The 20,049-nt window shown below is 44.4% G+C and overlaps 1 protein-coding gene across 2 annotated transcripts; it reads right to left on the bottom strand.

Annotated features, from left to right (window-relative positions):
* Positions 1-5,377: 5,377 nt before the first annotated feature.
* Positions 5,378-14,970, bottom strand: elf2a (E74-like factor 2a (ets domain transcription factor)). Of its 2 annotated transcripts, none has more exons than XM_080527848.1 (9): positions 14,664-14,970; positions 13,840-13,917; positions 13,467-13,671; positions 10,237-10,347; positions 9,987-10,100; positions 9,778-9,861; positions 8,838-9,030; positions 8,266-8,499; positions 5,378-6,545 (listed from the first exon to the last, which is right to left on the bottom strand). In XM_080527848.1, the coding sequence occupies exons 2-9, from the start codon at positions 13,906-13,908 to the stop codon at positions 5,975-5,977; spliced, it is 1,581 nt and encodes a 526-aa protein (XP_080383974.1). In that variant the 5' UTR covers positions 13,909-13,917; positions 14,664-14,970; the 3' UTR covers positions 5,378-5,974. The 2 variants fall into 2 exon arrangements, with proteins under 2 accessions (XP_080383974.1, XP_080383975.1); XM_080527849.1 differs by having other exon boundaries at positions 9,987-10,097.
* Positions 14,971-20,049: the final 5,079 nt, after the last annotated feature.

The raw sequence follows: 20,049 nt of genomic DNA, 5'->3' as shown, positions 1-20,049 counted from the left end.
TCGATAGAACATCGGTGAGCTGGATGCAATCCTACTTAGAGGGGAAGGAACAGGTGGTTAGTGTGAACGGAACACTGTCCCCCCCCCCTCCCAGTGACCTGCGGCGTTCCACAAGGAAGCATATTGGGACCTTTACTGTTCCTAATATATGTGAATGACATGTCATCAGCATGTGATTGCAATTTGTTCCTGTTCGCGGATGACTCGGCTCTGCTGGTCTCTGACAGGGACATATTGCAGGTGGAAAAAGCGCTAAGCACTGAACTGAGTAGAATCTGCATCTGGCTAGCTGACAATAAACTATCAATACACCTAGGTAAAACTGAAACCATCCTATACGGATCCCCATCTAAACTCAGAAAGGCTGTAAATTTCAAAATAAAAGTGGGTAACATTAATATCACAAGAAAAGAGGATATTACATACCTGGGCTCCATCTTAGAGGCAAATCTTTCCGGAGATAAAATGGCAGCAAAAGTAATCAAAAAAGTGAACCATAGAACTAGATTCTTGTACAGGATATCCTCACTTGTCAGTAAAAACACACTGAGGACCCTATCAGGAGCTCTCATTCAATGTCACTTCGACTATGCCGTAACATCATGGTACTATAGAACCACAAAGGCCAAAAAACATGACTCCTGACAGCCCAAAATAAACTGGTTAGGCTTTTGCTAGGCCTCAACCCTAGGACACATCTAACAGCTGCTCATTTTTTGAGCCTTGATTGGCTACGAGTAGTTGACAGAGTGCAGCAGCTTGCACTGGGCCTGGTCTTCAAGATACGCTACACCACAAAGACACCCAAGTACCTGTCAACATACTTCCAAAAAGTGAACAACGTCCACACATACAATACCAGAGGAAGCTCCACGAACCACGTTCAACCGTGTTGCACCACAAACAAGGGGTTAAACTCGTTTGCAAACTATGCAGTAAAAATGTGGAACGCCCTTCCTATAATCTTAAAGGAGTGCAAAACACTGCCCACCTTCAAAACCACTCTAAAAAAACATTTACAGGAGGCTGCAATCCGTAACTGGACCCTCTAAATCAAAAATCAGATTAAAAGACCCGAACTACCCACTGTACATACTTTGTGTTTTGTCCCCCGCCCCCACCTGTGGTGTATGTCCCCACCTGTCCTACCCGCTGTACATACCTAATGTTTTGTTATATTGTGCTTCCCATGATGGATGTATGTTTATCTTGTAGATAGTACTAGTTATTTGTCTGTATTATCTTAGATAGTACTAGTTTTTTTTTGTCTGTCTTACATGTAACGATGAATTGAGAATCAAGGACCCCAATTGAAATAAGCCAGTGGCTTTCTTGGGTTTTTATCCTGTTAGTTGACCTTGTATGTAATATGTACTTTCATGTACCTACTCCTGCAAATCTTCTAATAAAGTTTTCAATCAATCAATCAAACAGCCCTGAAAATGCGTTGAAGGGCATTCCAAACGAGCGATATTTTGATAAGAAATATAATATGTACCTTTTATGTCGCCTCTTCACTCCAGAACCTCTTCAGAACTGCTTTTCGGAACTTATTCAAAAACACGTCTCCGGTCCGTTCCACTTATCGTTCCCCCCAGAACACTTCCGTTGTGTTGTGAACTGAATGTTTGGTCTCTAGAGTCTCGTTCCCCAAGTCAGAAATCTCGCGTGAACCCATCCTTTTAATATTGCCTTTAAATTACAAAATAATTAAATTAAGATTATATAATGATTAAAGCACTTTGAGCCGCAACGTTTGCAGGAAAAGCGCTATACAAATAAAGTTATTATTATTATTATTATTATTATTATTATTATTATTATTATTATTATTATTATTATTATTATCTAACGTAGTACCCTGACTGACCTGTACGAGACAACCATGTGCGACAGGGTAAATAAAGTGCCGAATAACGAAAAGAAGAAGTCAACTCGCTTCTTGATTGGCTACATTCCAGCCACGTCATAGTTGGACTCGCGAGCAGGGTTGCCAGATGGGAATGACATTTTCCACCCTAACCACAGTCTAAAACCGCTAATTCCGCCAAAAAATCTCGCAACCCTAGGATTTCTGGTCGTAAGTATTGAACACATTTGATTGCCGGCCACAACCATTTTCCGAGCAGGTTGTCGGGAGAGGTTGACTCTTAACACACCTCACACCACAGGATTTTGTTATAGGAAAATGTTAAGAGCCATCTGATAATCGGGCGTTTTCTGTCTTTGGTCGGAAGGGGGAAAATCGGGCCAAAATCGGCCAGAAAATCCTTATGTGTGTACCCCGCATTACCGAGAAGCCACCCTTCTCTGCCCTCTCCCGCTCACTTGAATGAATTAATGAATGAATGAATGGTCTTTATTGTCATTAATACAGTACAGGTACCATACAACGAAATGTAGGAGGGGGGGCTCCCCTGGTGCTTGGAAAAAAGACTAAAAACAAGAGAGCCAAGGATAAAACAAAAAAGAGAAAAGAGCTGGTTGACATAAATAAGGCTATGTACACTATCTACTATACTATACTATACAATAAAACACTGTGCTGTACACTATGCTATGCTATAAATATCCTAACTTTTCCCTATATCTGAACCTTATGTACACGTGGGTTGTCGTATTGCACATAATACTTGTTGCACATTCATTAAAGTGTCGCAGTTAGCAGGTTTAGAATGTTCACAGTTGTATTACAATATTGCACTTATGTTTACAATCTAGTAGCTGCCATCAAATTGTCTAGATTGTCCAGGGCCTAGAACCTAGGTCTTTGCTGTGTTCAGTGCCTGAATGGCCCTAGGGTAGAAGCTGAGCTTCAGTCTGTTTGTTCGTGCGAACATGGTCCTGAACCGCCTGCCTGAGCGCAGCCGAACAAAGTGTTCGTTCCCAGGGTGGGATGGGTCCCTGGAGATCTTGGAGGCCTTCCTGAGGCAGCGTGTGTTGTACAGCTCTTCCAGAGAGGGGAGGGGGGCGCCGATGATCTTCTGGGCCGATCTCACAACTCTCTGTAGCGCTTTCCTCTCTGCGGCTGTGCAGCTGAAGAACCACACGCAAATGCAGTAGGTGAGGATGCTCTCCACTGTGCAGCGGTAGAAGGTCACAAGCAGCTCCTGTCTGAGGTGGTAGTTCCTGAGGACTCTCAGGAAGTAGAGCCGCTGTTGTGCCTTCTTGATGGTGGCTGCTGTGTTGGTCCTCCAGGACAGGTCCTCCTGAATGTGCACCCCCAGGAATCGGAGAGTTGAGACTCTCTCCACGCTCCCTCCATCGATGAGCAGGGGCTGGACCTCAGATGCTTTCCTCCTGAAGTCCACGATGACACTTGGCTTAATTCAGCGCTATAATTGAGCCGCTATCAGAGGGCGTAAATACAAAGTTCATTCTCAAGTATATTTGGTATTTATAGACTTAAGTACGTACGCAATTTTAAACGAGCGCAGCCCGTTTTATAAATAATGCTTACGTCCGTTTAGAAAAATGTGCTTACGTGCAAGTCAAAGATGACGTTCAAGTACTTTTTTAATAAATGAGGCCCCTGATGGCCCTGTACCGTTGTCCAGAAGGGAGTCATTCAAACAAGCTGTGAGCTGGATGTGAGGGGTCAGCCACAAGCCTGCGTACTCTTTTTTATTTTTTTATTTGTTTTTCAGATTTTATCCCTTTTTCACCCAATTTGGTAGCCAATTAAACCCAACCTAGCATCCAATTATCCCCTGCCTATTGCGAGGGATCCGCCGCACGACCCCGTGGCCGGCAATCCCAGAGGAGGCCGCCAGGCAGACTAGCTGACTGGCTCCTTGAGCCCAGCACCGTTATTCCGGCACCCCGGGGGGCGCTGTTGCGCGACGGATCCTTGTCCGGAAATACTCCTATACCGCCCTCGGGAGCGGCCGCCCAATATGCCGCTCCCCGTGTGTGCCCCAGCCATATCCGGATCTGGCGAGCTGGGATTCGATCCCAGTCCCCGGTGGGCAGCTTGCACTAGTGGCCAGTGCTTAGACCGCTACACCACCGCGGGGCAAGCCTGCGTAATCTTCAATGATCTGAAGCTATGGAGGTCTGTGATGGGAGGCAGAGGGCAGCCGATGATCCGCTCAGCTGTTCGTACGACTTTTCGTACCAGACAGTGATGGAAGATGTTAGGATGCTCTCTATGATGGCCCTGTAGAACTGGACCAGGACGACTGTAGCTGAGGTGCAGGAGATCAGCAACCGTCACAACTCAGGATCAATGCAACATTTACATTTACTGCTTTTCTTCTTCTTTTTTTTTAACCTTTATTTAACCAGGTGACCTCATTGAGATAAGGAATCTCTTTTTCAATGGGGACCTGGCCAAGAGGGGCAGCACAAGGACACAGTCATACATTCAATACACAGATAATAAGATAAGAATAAGAATAAGAATAAGAATAAGAATAAGAATAAGAAATAAGAAATTAAAAGCAGGTTTGGACGGGCACAGATACTGAATTAAAAGCAATGACAATTTCTAATACTTTCACCTTCTAAGTCCTTTAAGATCGTTATGAAAGCATCATAACTGATTAGTTATTTTAGTTTTAAGTCATTCTGGAGAGTATTCCAGGCAGAGGGGGCAGCGTACTTAATCACTTTTTTGCCCAGCTCTGTACGAGCACGCAGAACATGCAGTTTTAAAGCTTAGCTTTCATGTCTTTCATCAGAGCATACCAGAACTGATCCTGAGTGTGCAGAAACGTCCTGCCATGAAAATTAGCAGCACAGTATAATGGTGCTGTGTGCATAAGGGTTAAACTGACAAACTGAAGCCATGTGCCTTCTCATCCTCTGGGCATTCATGTTCCCCCTCCAAGCACTGCCAGTAGCCTTGTCAATTAAATGACCTCATCACTGTATGTTGTCAAACACACAGCACATAGTTACATTTGGTGGTGTTTGTCACAGTATAAATCCTGTCCTGCCCTGCGTGGAAGTGTTGAGCTCTTCACCGTCCATCAGTGACGAGCCTGTCCTGCACACTGCTCAGCTATTTCCTAGATGAACTGGTCCCATTACATGTCATTTTTTAGTATAAATGTATTTATTAACATTTTGGGTTAAAATGATGTCTTTTAGACAATGCTTGACATTGTTTTGGGGAAAATGCTTTTGCCGTCACCGTGCCCCCCCCCCCCACCTCTTCTTCCGCACAAAGTAATCAGTCAGAGGCAAGGTGTTTCAATTCATGTTTGTTTTTATGGTACATATTTCAGTAAAATCTACTTCAATACACTTTGAGAGTACAAGAAAATAGCGTATACTTCAAATGTGGGATATCTTGACACAAGCCCGGTCTTGACACAAACATCCTTCTCTCCCTTTTTTGAGCAGTAAAAAAAAAAAAGAACAAAATCACAAAGAACAAGTATTGGGGGCAGACAGTGCTATGGGGGGACTGTTTCAATAGCCTAAAACAACATACATACATAGAACTGGAACCAAGTCAAGATCCAAACCAAGAGACCAAAGAACTGCAGATGCATTGAACCCGTTATACAGACTGTAACCTGCTACAGAGTATCAAAAGGTTTTTCGTTTTTTTATTACACAAAATCTTATCAGGCTTTCTTTATATTAGGTTTTTTTGATTACAAAAAGGATTTTTCAATTTACAATCTAAGGCCGCCTATCTTCACCATGAGCTCTAAAGCATGTGTGTGTGTGTGTGTGTGTGTGTGTGTGTGTGTGTGCGTGTGTGTGTGTGTGTGTGTGTGTGTGCGCGTATAGAAAGTCCCTTGTTCCTCTCTTTTCCTTCCTGTGGAGGCAGAGGGCCCTGCAGCTCCCAGTTAAAGCATCCTCATCATGTCACAAGTCCAGTTCAGAGCTCTCATCCTCTATAGGGGGTCTACAAGCTCCCGCCAGGAGGAGGAGGAGGGGGGGGGGGTTCATCTCCACTTCAAACAGTGTCCAGAGTCACTAACTCTAACCCCCCCCCCCCCAACCAGGGCGTAGCCTCTCAGGAGGCAGGCGTCTCTGGGTCCTGTGCCGAAGACGAGGGGCTCGGCTGGGGGGGCTCGGAGCTCTCTGCAGGGGGGGCTGGGGGGGGGGACTGGGGTGGTGGTGTGACAGGCTCTTGTGGGGGTGTAGGGATGGTTGGTGTGGCTGCAGTTGGGTTGATGATGGTGGTGGTGGTGGAGGGGGAGAGCTGTGGTTGGTCTGCAGGGGGGGGGGCTACAAGGGTCTGGGTGTGGATTTGGGACAGGGGTTTAGCCAGTATTAGTTGTTGTGCCGGTCTGGCGTGTGTCAGATGGACCGTGCCGGGTTTTGCTTGCGTCAGCTGGGTCAGCTGGTTGGCGGAGTTAGCCTGCATTAGCTGGGCCAGCTGGTTGGCAGGGATGGTGATGATGGTGATCTTGTCCCCGGTCTTGGACCCGGCGGGCATCATGGTGGGCAGGGTCTGGATGACCAGTTTGGGCATGGTGCCCATGGTGAGGTGGGAGGAGCCACCCGTGGTGAGGATGTTGGAGGAGTTCAGGGTCATCTGGCCCAGCGAGTTTGTCATGACAATGGGCATGGCACGCATAGTCCTGGAAAGAGAGAGGAAAACAATATTAAAGGGGTGAATCTGGGATTCAAACCACATAGCAGTCATCCTGCCGCTTGTTCTGGTAAACAGCTGAGGGATGGACAGATGGAACCATCCAGATATGTAGACGGAGTTGCAGAAGCCAGGACTGACCATCCGTAAGATCAAAATGATAGTTTGAACCACGTTATAATGCAATAGTGTATTTTTTACAGTTACATTGTTTGAAAACAATAGAGTAAAACATGTTTTGGGTTCTGCAGTTGAACTAAGCTCATGTGGCATATACAGGTTATATTCTTCAAGAATCAATGGCTAAATATCATCAGAAGTGGTGTACTAATCACTCATTAAATGTTCTAATGTTAACTAATGCTAAACTTAAAGGTCCCATATTATGAAAACTCACTTTTTCAGTGCTTGTGCACATACATGTGGGTCTCTGATGGGCTTACTAACACACAAACTGTGAAATAAAACAACCCAGTACGTTTTTTTGTGGGCTGCGTATTTAAGAAAACATGCGATTCAACAAGTAATTCAGATTAGCAAGGGCCTAACCCTAACCTACGTCACACTGGGGTCTCAATAGAATTATACTGCCTCCCATCTTAGTATCTCCGGCCACAAAACTGCAGACTAGGTAAATGTAAAGTATTTTAAAAATGATTGCGCTGTGTGTTTCTTTTCCTGTTTAGTACTAGCTAACGCTAAGAGCTGAAGTAGGATATTAGATGTAATTTTCTAGAAAGTTACTGGCGTTATTTTCTGCAGGATCAGCATTAACATTTGCAGTGTTAGTTTAATGATGCACATGTGAAAAAGTAAATGGTCAAATTACAGGAATTCCTTTGCTTGGCAACGTTGTGTAACTTTGATTAGCACCCAGCAGCTGACTTGTTCAAACCATCGAAACATTTCTGACACAAACTAGCTTGAATAAAGTGTAAAGCACGCATACACACAGTTAGGCCTCGCATACACACACTACAATAAGGCATGGGCTACACGTCTGAATCCGCAATGCTTTGATAACGTTTGCACCTCACGGCTACACGATTCAGGCGATTTCACTGACTCCGCAAACTTTTGAAAACTCTACTAGAGAGTTTCCGTGTTCGTATTCCTTGGATTCCGCAGCCGTGTGGTCGGCGATACGGGAGCGTGTTGATAAAGATGACACAGAGTCACTGGATAAAAGCATCTGGTAAATATCAAAAATGTAAATGTAAAACTCAGCAGTAAGAATTCACAATTGATTAGATAGCCTACCTTTTCTTGTAACTTGATAACAATTGCATAACTCGTCCAACACGTTAAATCTATAACATGAGTCGTTGTTGAGTATCCTACTCTGGCATTCATCCAATTAACTCCTAAACACGAGTCTTGTATCCATTTACATTTTAACCATTTAGCACCAAAGTGACTTACAATTATACAGTCTGGAGTAACTTACGTATAAGTACCACGAGGCCACCACTACCCCATTTACCATTCGTTGCGTTAGTAAACATTGCACTCAAAGAATTGGTTGCAAAACGTTAGCGCCCCACATGCAAAAAAATGTACATGAGTTCCAGAGTGTTGTGGTAGAGAAGCAGGTCATTTGCATTTAAAACTGAATACACCGAAGTCACCCGTCGTGCAACAGTATATATACAGTATCCCACTCAGCGTTTCCCCATCTAACTACCACGCCGTCTCCCAGGATGCCTCACCTGCTGCCCGTCGCCGTGGGGATGACGGTGACGTACCTCTGCTGGGCTGGGGTGGTCGCCACGGGTTCCAGGGTCAGGGTGTGGACCTGCTGCTCGGAGGTGACGCCCTCACCTTCCCCCACCTCCTCCTGCTCGTCATCATCGATCACCCGGATGTTCTTGGGCATGTCTTTAAACTGGTAGGCCAGCCGCTGGCCCTCCACCTTGGCCAGAATACCTCTCTGGTAGTAATATCTGGACAGGGAGAATCACAATGAGGTCTCGCATTCAATTTCAATTTGTTGTCCTTCTTTAAAGTTCTTTTCAATTGGACATTACATTTAGTACCGGGCTTGAACAGACCGTTTTGATACCACTTCTTAGTTGATGACTAGAGAACAAGGCAATTTATTCCATTTTGTTTCTCCACACAGCATGGGTTTTACAAATTCATTTCTTAAAAAAAAAAAATTTGACGAATGACAACCACCTCATCCCGACTGCCAATGACGTGCAAGCAGCATTCGTTAACTCTACCATTTTATTCATAATTGCCAGTTGCGTGTTACACCTTTGTGGTGGCCGGTGGTTACCTGAGCGCCCTGCCCATGGTCTCGTAGTTCATGTCAGGTTTGTTCTTGTGCTTGCCCCACAGCATGGATACAGCCTTGGAGTCCACCAGCTTGAAGATGCCCTTGTCGCGCTGCATCCACTTGATGTACTTGGGACAGGTGTTCTTGTCCTGGAGAAGATCCAGCAAGAACTCCCACAGGTAGGTGGTGTTGCCTGGACAGACAGACAGGCAGGGAAGCAACACCCTTCACAAACAGGGCCTGACACTGGCCGACAGGTAGTCGAGTACAGTAGAGTTGTTCGTCATAGAACGCCAGCCCTGTCTTTGGTGTTTGTGTGTATGTATTTCCCTGTGTGTGTGTGTGTGTGTGTGTGTGTGTTTATGTCAGTGATTCCCACAGCATGTTAATACTTTGGGGGGCCCCCAAAGTATAATGGCTCCCCCCAAAGTATAATTTGTGCTGCTCAGTGAGTAAAAAAACCTTAAAGTTATCCGGTGATTGACGATCAGATACCAGTGTGGAGTTTTCTGTCTTAAATTTGATATAGATCATGTTCTTTGTTGGTTTGTGAGGATGTTCATACACACTTGGTAAGATGTGTGTGTGAAAGAAGACCACAAAAAACAGCAGTGACTGCTCTCAGCTGTTTAACACTTAAAGACCTAGACACCATCACCAGTTGTAGGTTGTCTGAAGTGCAGTGTTACTATGAAAATTCACTAGAATGCAGGAATTGAGAAAAAAGATCTCAACATTTTTCGCGGTTTTCCGAGTTGTTCCCCCAAAGTATATTTCATTTCTGCGGGAATCACTGTATGTATTTCTGTGTGTGTGGCACTTAGCCCAAAGTTACTCCAGGGAGACTGTCCCTGTAATCTCTAATTCTAAGGCGCTTTGGATAAAAGCGTCTGCTAAACTGCTAAATGGTGTAAATGTCAAATGGAAGAGAGGAACACACCCTTTCCTTCCCTGGGTCTCTTCCTGATCCCCAGGTCAATGGAGCCGTTGGAGGCTGGCTGCTGTGTCTTTGGCTTCCGACCACCTAAAGAGGAAACACAGGGAACAGGCACAGTGTCAAAACACCCCAGCTTTTCATTTAGACAGGGTCCCAGTGACCACGCGTCAAACAGCAGACCAGACAAAGACCCTGGGTTGTGGGGGGCTGACCTTTTCTCTTTTTGACAGGCTCACAGTCGGGGGGTATGGGGAAGCTGTCCTCCTCTATAGGCTCCTCACACTCAGTGGAGACCTCCACCACAGTCTCCATCATCACATCTTCTACTGAGACAGATAGACAGACGGGACAGAATAACTCATTACAACCACAGCACAGTGTGACGATTCAGATTTAGAAATGGTGATTGTCCCGCACGGTGTGCTCAATCAACTCAATGGTTCAAATAAGACAAGTGGTCACCTGTGTTGCGATCACCGTGGAGACCAGAGGGGGAATCCATATGGAGGAGAGCCTCGGCCGCCTCAAAGGTCTTATCAAAACAGACCATGCCTTCGTGGCCTGACACCTCCACTACCATGGGAAACAGAGAAGGATGGGGAGGGGAAAAAGTGGTTATTAACATTCAACTTCAATGTCCTTAGTTCACCTCAATGTCAGCCTCTTTCAACGATTTTTGCCACAGATTTACACTTTTGCCATTTAGCAGACGTTTTCATCCAAAGTGACTTACAATTAAGAGATTCCTGAGTTACTTAGGGCCAAGTGCCTACCCAAGGGCAGGGCACACTTAGGGCTTTCACACCGGCAAAGAACCGTGCCGGTTCGCGTTCGGAAACCTCCGAACCTTGGTGCTGTCTGGCGAACGAGCCCGCGTTCATACCAGTGTAACCTGAACCATCCGCGTCATCAACGCTGGGTGATGAAGGGGCGGGATAAACAAACATTTCACAACTAGATGGCAGCTACTTCACTGGAAAAGAGGATAATATCTTCCACTACAGTATCTGAAATAAACACAATTTTCTGTGAAACAAAACAAAATACACTTTCTATATGCGTTCTTTTACTAATCAGCTGCTCCGTTACTGGAATAGAAATGGCTTACGAAATTCGCGTTCGCGCATGTCCGCGCGCGTGTGCGTGTGTGTGTTTGCTGAGCATGTGAGGAAGATAGAGAGAATAATGACACTTTTGATATTGTTTTTGATCACTAATGATTCGATTTAGATTAGATTACATTTTGTCTACTTCCTCCTTGCTGGTCTCTGCAGCCTAGAATAGGACACACCCACTGACGACGTGACTGTTCTACGTTTTGGTTCGCGCTTGACAACCACTATTTTTTGGTGCCCGCTGCGAACCAACTTTTCAGGTTCCGAACCAATTGAGCTTCGGTCTGAACGCGCCGGCCGGTTCCAGCCGGCACGGTTCTTTGCCGGTGTGAAAGCCCTAACTGTGTAGTGATGGTGTTCCCAGCAATTGTACTGTGACTGTTTGAGCTATTCCCTCTCACTAAAAACATAAGGAGTGCAACCCATAAAGCTGGACTTTTCAGACAGGGGGTAGTAGATTGTGTAGCCCATACAGAAGGTGATGTGTAGCCTGCATCACCTGCTACTCTCAGTCCCCTACGGTGTCATCCTCTCCTCCCATTGTCTCACTTGTCTTCACTCTCCTCATCCCTCCCTCCCTCTCTCTCTCGGTTGTACATAGCAATTGCGCTTAAGAGGTTAGCACCCCTCGGATTTCCAAAGAAAGAGAAATCCTCAGGCGATTAACAGGGTAATTGGCCTAGCTCCGTTAACATAACGCAAAATTAATGAATTCGCTGTTTAGGCATTTGATCTGTTCTGGGAATTAACGTAGACACGTACATCACAAGCAAACATGGGGAAATCCCCAGCATCCAACAACTGGCACCTCCTTGACCACAGCCAATTGGAACATTGATGGGGAGCAAGACCATTAACTGTAGTACCGTGAACATGTCAGGGGTAGTAGCACCTTTAACATGTCAGGGGTAGTAGCACCTTTAACATGTCAGGGGTAGTAGCACCGTTAACATGTCAGGGGTAGTAGCACCTTTAACATGTCAGGGGTAGTAGCACCTTAAACATGTCAGGGGTAGTAGCACCTTAAACATGTCAGGGGTAGTAGCACCTTTAACATGTCAGGGGTAGTAGCACCTTTAACATGTCAGGGGTAGTAGCACCTTTAACATGTCAGGGGTAGTAGCACCTTTAACATGTCAGGGGTAGTAGCACCTTTAACATGTCAGGGGTAGTAGCACCTTTAACATGTCAGGCAGTGTTTCCTCTATATGCATTTATTGGTGGCGGGCCGCCACGAATGAATTTCCTCCGCCACTAATTGATTCAGACAGTCCTCTTTGATTCAGGCTGCGCAGAAAGGCAGCGAGTTATTATGACCGGAGAACAGAAAAAAAGCATGTGTCCCTGAACGCTCCGTCAATCACTGTGAGTAAACTGACTCTGAGAATGTCGTCACGTCACATTTTACCGTAATACCCTATATGTTGGTTGAAGTGCAACATCTCAGCTTTCAGGGACAGTTGGAATTTTGGGTGCGGATTTGTGTCGGCGGCGGTACATTCGGCGCAGAAGTGGTATCTATACCAGATAAATAATAACCATTTGCTTACGTAATTTTTTGTTTGTTTACATAGTCTGAAACTACAGATGGTAAGCTTTCAAATGATGCGTCATACATTGAAATCGGGAAGAAAAATCAAGACGACACGAGTATTTGAATGTTTGTTTGTAGCAATGTTTTGCTCAAGAATGGTGACTGCTAAAAACGCTGCTAGCGGCTAACGTTTCGTGCTAAAACGAAAGTATTGTAACGTCCCCACTTGGACAGTGGTTGAAATAATGACATAGCTTCTCTCATGTAATCTGTGCGTTTAATTGTAAACTATCTCATACACAACTTTCTTAGTTCACCCGAGCTCTCTCTCCCAACCGTCTCAATAACACACACAGCACCCAGGGTTGTTCTATCTAATTTATTACGCGAAAGACGACCACTCCGCCACTAATGTCAAAAATCCTGGAGGAAACACTGGGTAGTAGCACCTTTAACATGTCAGGGGTAGTAGCACCGTTAACATGTCAGGGGTAGTAGCACCTTTAACATGTCAGGGGTAGTAGCACCTTTAACATGTCAGGGGTAGTAGCACCTTTAACATGTCAGGGGTAGTAGCACCTTTAACATGTCAGGGGTAGTAGCACCTTTAACATGTCAGGGGTAGTAGCACCTTAAACAGACAGTCAAGCTTTGTTTCCCTGCAACATGTTGAGAGGCAAGCAATGTGATCCATATTAACGTGATGTTGACAGGGACAGCTTTCCCTCCACCCTCATCCTACCCGCCCTGCCTTGAACAAGGACTCAGTTCATACATACTCATAAACATACACCACTAGAGGTCTCTAGAGATAAGAACAATACTCTGTCTGTCCTACTAGCCTAGAACATTTCATGGTAGCAAACAACAGTATTCCCTTAAAGCAACTCAAATAGGTTCATGGCATGGTGTTTAACAATATAGGCTTCTTTTTTTTTTATCAACATCCATTATTACCATACCCTCTTTCCATCAAACAGCAATGTCCACACGCCCCTCTACTGGCCCCCATAATTGCCCACCCCCCTCTCACCCCCTCTCACCTGTCTCCACCACCTCTGTGACCACCTCCTGTTCGTCGGCCACATCCTGCATGAGGTAGGTCCCGTCATCGTAGACCAGCACCTGGGCTGCGTAGCACTGCTCCACCTGCGCACTGGGCACCTCCTCCACGATCACAGCTGGACACTCCTCCTCCCCGTCCTCCACCACCACTGTCTCCTGCCCCTCCACCTCTGGGTCCTCACACTGCATGGTCCAAACAGGTACAATGGCCAAGTAAATATTTATAGTGACAAAATGACGTTCATGTCAAACACTGCATGCACATCGGGGTCGAGTGTGGTTAGAATTAGAGAAGTGTGTTGATCCCTCCCTGAGTGAAATGCTTCAGCAATGAACGGGTGATTCTTTCACCTGCTCTTCCATGACAGTGATGTATTCCACCACATTCCCTCCACCGTCTTCCACTACAATAGAGGTCATCACTCATTCCTATGGAAGTAAAAATAAAAAAATAAAAAATTGGGATGAGAAAGATTGGAAAGCATAGAAGGTGCTATAGTGGAATTCAACCTGTATGGTCGTCAGTTTATCTACCCCCCCCCCCCCCCCCATCCGATATATTACATCAGTTGCTGGCTAGCAAACAATTACTGTCCACAAACATAACAGACCGCACTAAACATGCAAAGCCCTTAACAAGCCACAAGTGCAACAATAAGATTTATAAAAACAATCACTGCGAGCAAATGTGGGCAACATTTAACAACAATACACCATTGGAAACGATTTCACATTGTTGTTGACTTGCGCATCATTGGGAAGACACGTTCGCAAACTTGCCCCCCGAATGTTTACATCAATCGCGTAAGCTTAGCTAGCTTCTGGCCTGTAGATTAGCTAGCTAGTTAAAGCAGCATGATCTGAGCCGACCTATAACACTACGGTAAATACCAACCCGCTGGGAAAGCTTGCAGACATGAGAAGCTATGCGCGTTGCTCACTACGCGTGTAGGTGACATATTACACGTATTTGATAGGAATCGTGTTGGCTACAACACAGATCGAATAGCAACATAGCGTTAGCCATCTAGCTAGCACTGGCAGCCAAGTTAGTTAGTTAGCTAGCCCGCTACTCCTCCTAGCCGTTCTTACACACAGATCGAGCCGTGGTATTGTTATGTAGCTAAAATATGTTAAACACCCGCAAATGGTTGAATACAACGAGTTCTTCTTACCTTCTTGTGTTGCTTCTGCCCAAGAGCGATAGCTAGCGTCTAGCTCGGCCTAGCTGTAAGCTAACTAGCTAGCTGTCTGCTAGCCAGGTTGACCAGGCCGACGCGCTTCGGTTCAAGATGTGAACACTGTCCAAATGTTCCGCAAGCTACAAAGCTAAATGTTTTAGTTGAAAAAAAACTAAAAACTATACTTTCCTACGTTTGAGTATGTTGCAGCTAGAGCAAAACAAAACTCCGATGCTGTGAAATGTTACGTTTGTTTTGGTCAATGACTGTTCCAGAGTGTGTGAACTCCGCTGCTCTCCTGCCCGCCCGTCTCTTCACCACCGAGGGATTCAGGTCAAACCTCCTGCGTCCCGCTTGCGAATGACACATTGGTGACGTCATATCTCCCTCTCTATGGGTGCGTTCGTAAACTCGCTCTGGAAATCTGATCAGCACTCACGGAATGCCTCTTGTCCAATGAAATGACTTGGTTCCTTTGTGACGTTGAACCCAGTGTGCGCTACGGCGCTCTCAGAGAACATTTACGAACGCACCCTATACCTCTCCTATAGTGTGAACTGTGCGGAACCCCTATCTATCTAGTCGTTCTTTAACAGTGAGAACATTTAAAAATGCATTTGTATTAAACGAAAACATGAAAGATAAATGCATTCTTAAAACCAAATTATTGTTTGATGTAGGCCCTAGCCAACTGGGCCAAACAGTGGTTTTGATTGATTGATTACTTCTGCAAACATTCTAATAAAGTTTTCAATCAATCAATCAATCAATTGATTGAAAACTTTATTAGAAGGTTTGCAGAAGTAGGTACATGAAAGTACATATTACATACAAGGTCAACTAAAAGGATAAAAACCCAAGAAAGCCACTGGCTTATTTCAATTGGGGTCCTTGGTTTTCAATTCATCGTTACATGTAAGACAGACATAAGAAAAGAACTAGTACTATCTACAAGATAATACAGACAAATAACTATTACTATCTACAAGATAAACGTACATCCATCATGGGAAGAACAATACAACAAAACATAAGGTATGTACAGCGGGTAGGACAGGTGGGGACATACACCACAGGTGGGGGCGGGGGAAGAAACACAAAGTATGTACAGTGGGTAGTTCGGGTCTTTTAATCTGATTTTTGTTTTAGAGGGTCCAGTTACGGATTGCAGCCTCCTGTAAATGTTTTTTGAGAGTGGTTTTGAAGGTGGGCAGTGTTTTGCACTCCTTTAAGATTATAGGAAGGGCGTTCCACATCTTTACTGCAAAGTTTGCAAACGAGTTTAACCCCTTGTTTGTGGTGCAACGCGGTTGAACGTGGTTCGTGGAGCTTCCTCTGGTGTTGTATGCGTGGTCGGTGTGTAGGAGGCATAATATTATATTTGCCCCTGTTGTGCACTATTGTGCTTTTATGCCCCCACTAACTTCATGCTAATGTACCTGTGGTGTGTGCGCGCGCCTGCATGCATGTGTGTCTGTGTGTGCCCTCTGCAGGCTTGGTAAAACCTTATAAGCCAGGAGCCCAGTGCTGACAACTGTGGTCGACTGGGTATTTTGTCTGTGCCAGTTTGTTAACCTGTTAATCTTATTATTCTGTAATTCTGTTTATCTAATAATTAAATAATTTTGCCATTTAGCAGACGCTTTTATCCAAAGCGACTTACAATTACGAATTACAGGGACATTCCCCCTGGAGTAACTGAGGGCTAAGTGCCTTACCCAAGGGCACACTAGTAGTGGTGTGGCTTCAGGCGGGATTTGAACTCACAACCTTCCGATCCCAAGTCCAACTCACTATCCACTAGACCACCACTACCCCCATATCTAATTATTATTAGTATTATTATGTATTTATTTTGTGCATCTCCAGAGTGGCTACAACACTAGGATTTAAACTTTTAGAAAAGGTCAATGCATACATACATCAGCCATCGATCAGGACTGAAATAATTTGCTTTCAATACATCTGTGATGGTTGTGATCGTTACATCACGTTAATGAAAAAGGGAAGACAAGTAATACATACTGTATAGTAGTACATACTGTGAAGTCATAATAATTTATGAGACAAAATAATTGTGTCCCTGGACATCATTCATGTCCTTGGGCAATATCATAAATTATATTATTTTCATTACAAAGAATAGCACAAAGGAGCATGCACACACACCATCACATACACACATATACACACACACCATCACATACACACACACAGTAGACAAAAGTAAACATTCCTTTTGAGTCCCTCTTTATTTCACATACAGCAGTGTGTCACAGTTTCTGGCCTCTGATGGGCCAGTGCATAAAGCCACCCACTCACAGGACAAAAGGATTACCATCTCATACAAAACCTGCCTGCAAACATAAGGACAGACACTGAATAATCCCATTTCTAATAAGGAATAAAGCTTACATTCACTTCTTTATCAATGGTCTCTGTCCCTTTTTAATAATGCTTAACATAGCAAGAAATTAAACATAATAAATGAGAAAAGAGACAGAACTACAACAAATGTGTAGAGCACAGTACAGAGGCCTTACCACCCTACAGCCTACAGATGGTTGTAACTGTTTCTGACAGAGTGAAGAACATTTATTTCTGAATCTAATTCAACTATTCAGTCAGAATCAGTGTCATCTCCTTTTATAAAGCAGATCAAACATTACAGAATAACCCTTTTGCCATCGATCACGACTGAAATAATTTGCTTTGAAACCAAACATGATCCTCCCCAAGTTCCACTCAAATGATCTAACAACACGAAGAACATTAAAATGTTTAGACAATCTCACATGATCACTTCCCCTATCGCAGATACATCAGCTCACCACAAGAAGCCATATAGCACAGGGTCTATCAAATGGATTGTCTTGCAGCTGTGGATACTCCAGCAATGATGCTGACCAAGGAAAAGGTGACCAAGGGAAGAGAGAGACAAACTGCAAGGACCGACAAGGAAGAAAGGAGTAAAAACTGAGAAGAGAATGTCTGCCTTATGAAACCTTAAGTGGAGTTGTTCCTGTGTCGGGGAAACAAATTGTGGCAAGATGGGACATGGAGTCAAGCTTGACACTAAATCAGGAAAAAGAGTCCTGTTGTCTTCGTGTTCGTTTCTCAATACAAATCCTCTCACAGCTCTTGAGTAGGTTTGTTCAACTGTAACACTGCCATTGCAAAAAGTATATGAACGTAACAAGTGGAAACTGAGGTAGAAGTAGCTTACTGGGTTATATTTCCTAAAAATGAGCCAGCAAGCTCAGAAAGTGTGATTTACAAAAACTGTCTGTCAAACTTTGTCTTTGATAAATTGAAATACTTGTGATTTTCACATTAGAAGTCAAAGTGAAAAGTCAAAGTGGAAAACCTGAGGATAGTTCAAGAATGCTGGTCATGCCTACACTCCTACTGTAGCGCTAGCAATTAAAGACGGACTTGGTAGCTAAGCATCAGTGTGTATTATTACATTTGATGGTGAGAATCAGGAAACACCATTGGAGTGAATCGAGTGTGAGGTCTCTGAGGTGTAGTAAACTAGGACGTTGCCTAAGAAGCCCACTGTGGGTGAGGAAGATGATGGGCAACGTTTCACAGTTGAAACCAGGTTTAAAAACTGTACAAAAATACAGAGAAGAGAAAAAGTGCTTTATCGCAAAGATTGTGAAAGACTAACCAGTAAATCCCCAGATGTTTAGAGTGTGTGCCTCAAATGTGAGTAGAGTATAGCACTTCATGACTATCTGCTGTGTCACATGTTCTCTCGTGGTGGCAATATAGACCATTACTAACCGCGAAGGTGATTTAAAAAGACATGCCTGTTCTAGGAACAGATGGTTTAAATCTACACACTTTACTTTATCATTATTTCATAAAGCAGGCATTATCTGAATAGATACACAGACAATTCCCAGGACCAAATTGGGACAAGTTTATACTACAGATACAGGGTCAAAGTGTCAGGGGATCAAGGAGAGGGGGGAAAGGTAGGGGGTCGGGGAAAGGCACATCCCCTTCTCTTCCTCAGGGCAAATCAGCATCTGGAGGCTCCAGGAGCTCACTATGATAGACAGAAGAAGAAGCAGAGATGTAACAAGTCACCAAGGCTAGCAGAGATGTAACAAGTCACCAAGGCTAGCAGAGATGTAACACGTCACCAAGGCTAGCAGAGATGTAACAAGTCACCAAGGCTAGCAGAGATGTAACACGTCACCAAGGTTAGCAGAGATGTAACAAGTCACCAAGGCTAGCAGAGATGTAACAAGTCACCAAGGCTAGCAGAGATGTAACACGTCACCAAGGCTAGCAGAGATGTAACAAGTCACCAAGGCTAGCAGAGATGTAACAAGTCACCAAGGCTAGCAGAGATGAGGATCCGTCAACAAAGACAAACAGTGCAAAGTATCACCATACCAAGGACAAAAAGGCTAACGTCTTGGTGATAGAGATGTAATGTTCAGTACCTCTCAGCTGGATCTACTGCATCTGCATCCTAAGCAGCCGTCGCTTGCCCTAAGGAAAAGTGGCCCACAACGTACAAAACAAAAGTTAAAGCATAAAGCTGGAAAGGTACGAATAAGTTACAATGATTTTGGCACCATTTCATGCTCATAACCCTTTCTATTCATAGACGCTTTAAATTATCTCTACACTACCGGTCAAAAGTGTTAGAACACCTACATTTTCCCAGTTTTTATAGACATTTACGCAGTTTAATATTTCAATGTATTCTGAAATTGAAGCATAGATGTTCCTACAAATGTGTTGCATTTGTTGGTTGCTTTGCTTTCACCCTCCTCAATTCATTCCAAACCAGCTTGATGGGGTGTCTGGAGACTGTGCTGGACATTCCATGATTTGAAGCCTACTGTCTTGTTCTTTTCTTCTATGGTAGTTGTGACATGGCCTGGAGGTATGTTTTGGGGCATTATCTTGCTGTAGGATGAAGCCCTGACCAACTAGGCGTAAACCAGAGTGCAGAGTCACTACCCATCTTTCGTCGGAGACTGAAGACTGGCTCCTCCTGAGACATCTACTGCCCCCCAGCACTGCGTCTCTTGAAGACACCCGCTTTTCCCCTTTACTGTGTCCCCTAAAACTTCTATTGCCCCCCTTGTACTGATTCTCTGTTTCTCCAGTGTCTATATACGTACGTATATAATGTAAAAAATCAGAGACTGCCAATGGCCCCGGGCCTGAGCTGGATTATTCTTCCTGCTACGACTGATGTATTGATGATTCACTTGCCTAGTCAAATGTATCGATTGTAAGTCGCTTTGGAATAAGGCGTCTGCTAAATACCAAAAATTTAAATGTGTTGCATTGCGCTGCAGAATGCTGTGGTAGCCCTTTTGGTTCAAGATGCCAGTCACTCTGTGCAAGT

Source organism: Nansenia antarctica (genome assembly GCF_963989245.1).
Source record: "Nansenia antarctica genome assembly, chromosome: 3".
Lineage (NCBI taxonomy): Eukaryota > Metazoa > Chordata > Actinopteri > Argentiniformes > Microstomatidae > Nansenia > Nansenia antarctica.
The sequence above is the reverse complement of the archived record's forward strand: the minus strand, read 5'-3'. Positions and strand labels throughout refer to the sequence as shown.

Bases quoted from the DNA above. Each gene is read 5' to 3' on its own strand.
- elf2a (XM_080527848.1), bottom strand. From the start codon at position 13,908: ATGACCTCTATTGTAGTGGAAGACGGTGGAGGGAATGTGGTGGAATAC. The intron at 10,101-10,236 runs GTGACCACTTGT...TATCTGTCTCAG, and splicing joins CCACGGTGATCGCAACACAG to TAGAAGATGTGATGATGGAG. The intron at 9,031-9,777 runs GTGTGTTCCTCT...CTGTCTGTCCAG, and splicing joins GAGACCCAGGGAAGGAAAGG to GCAACACCACCTACCTGTGG.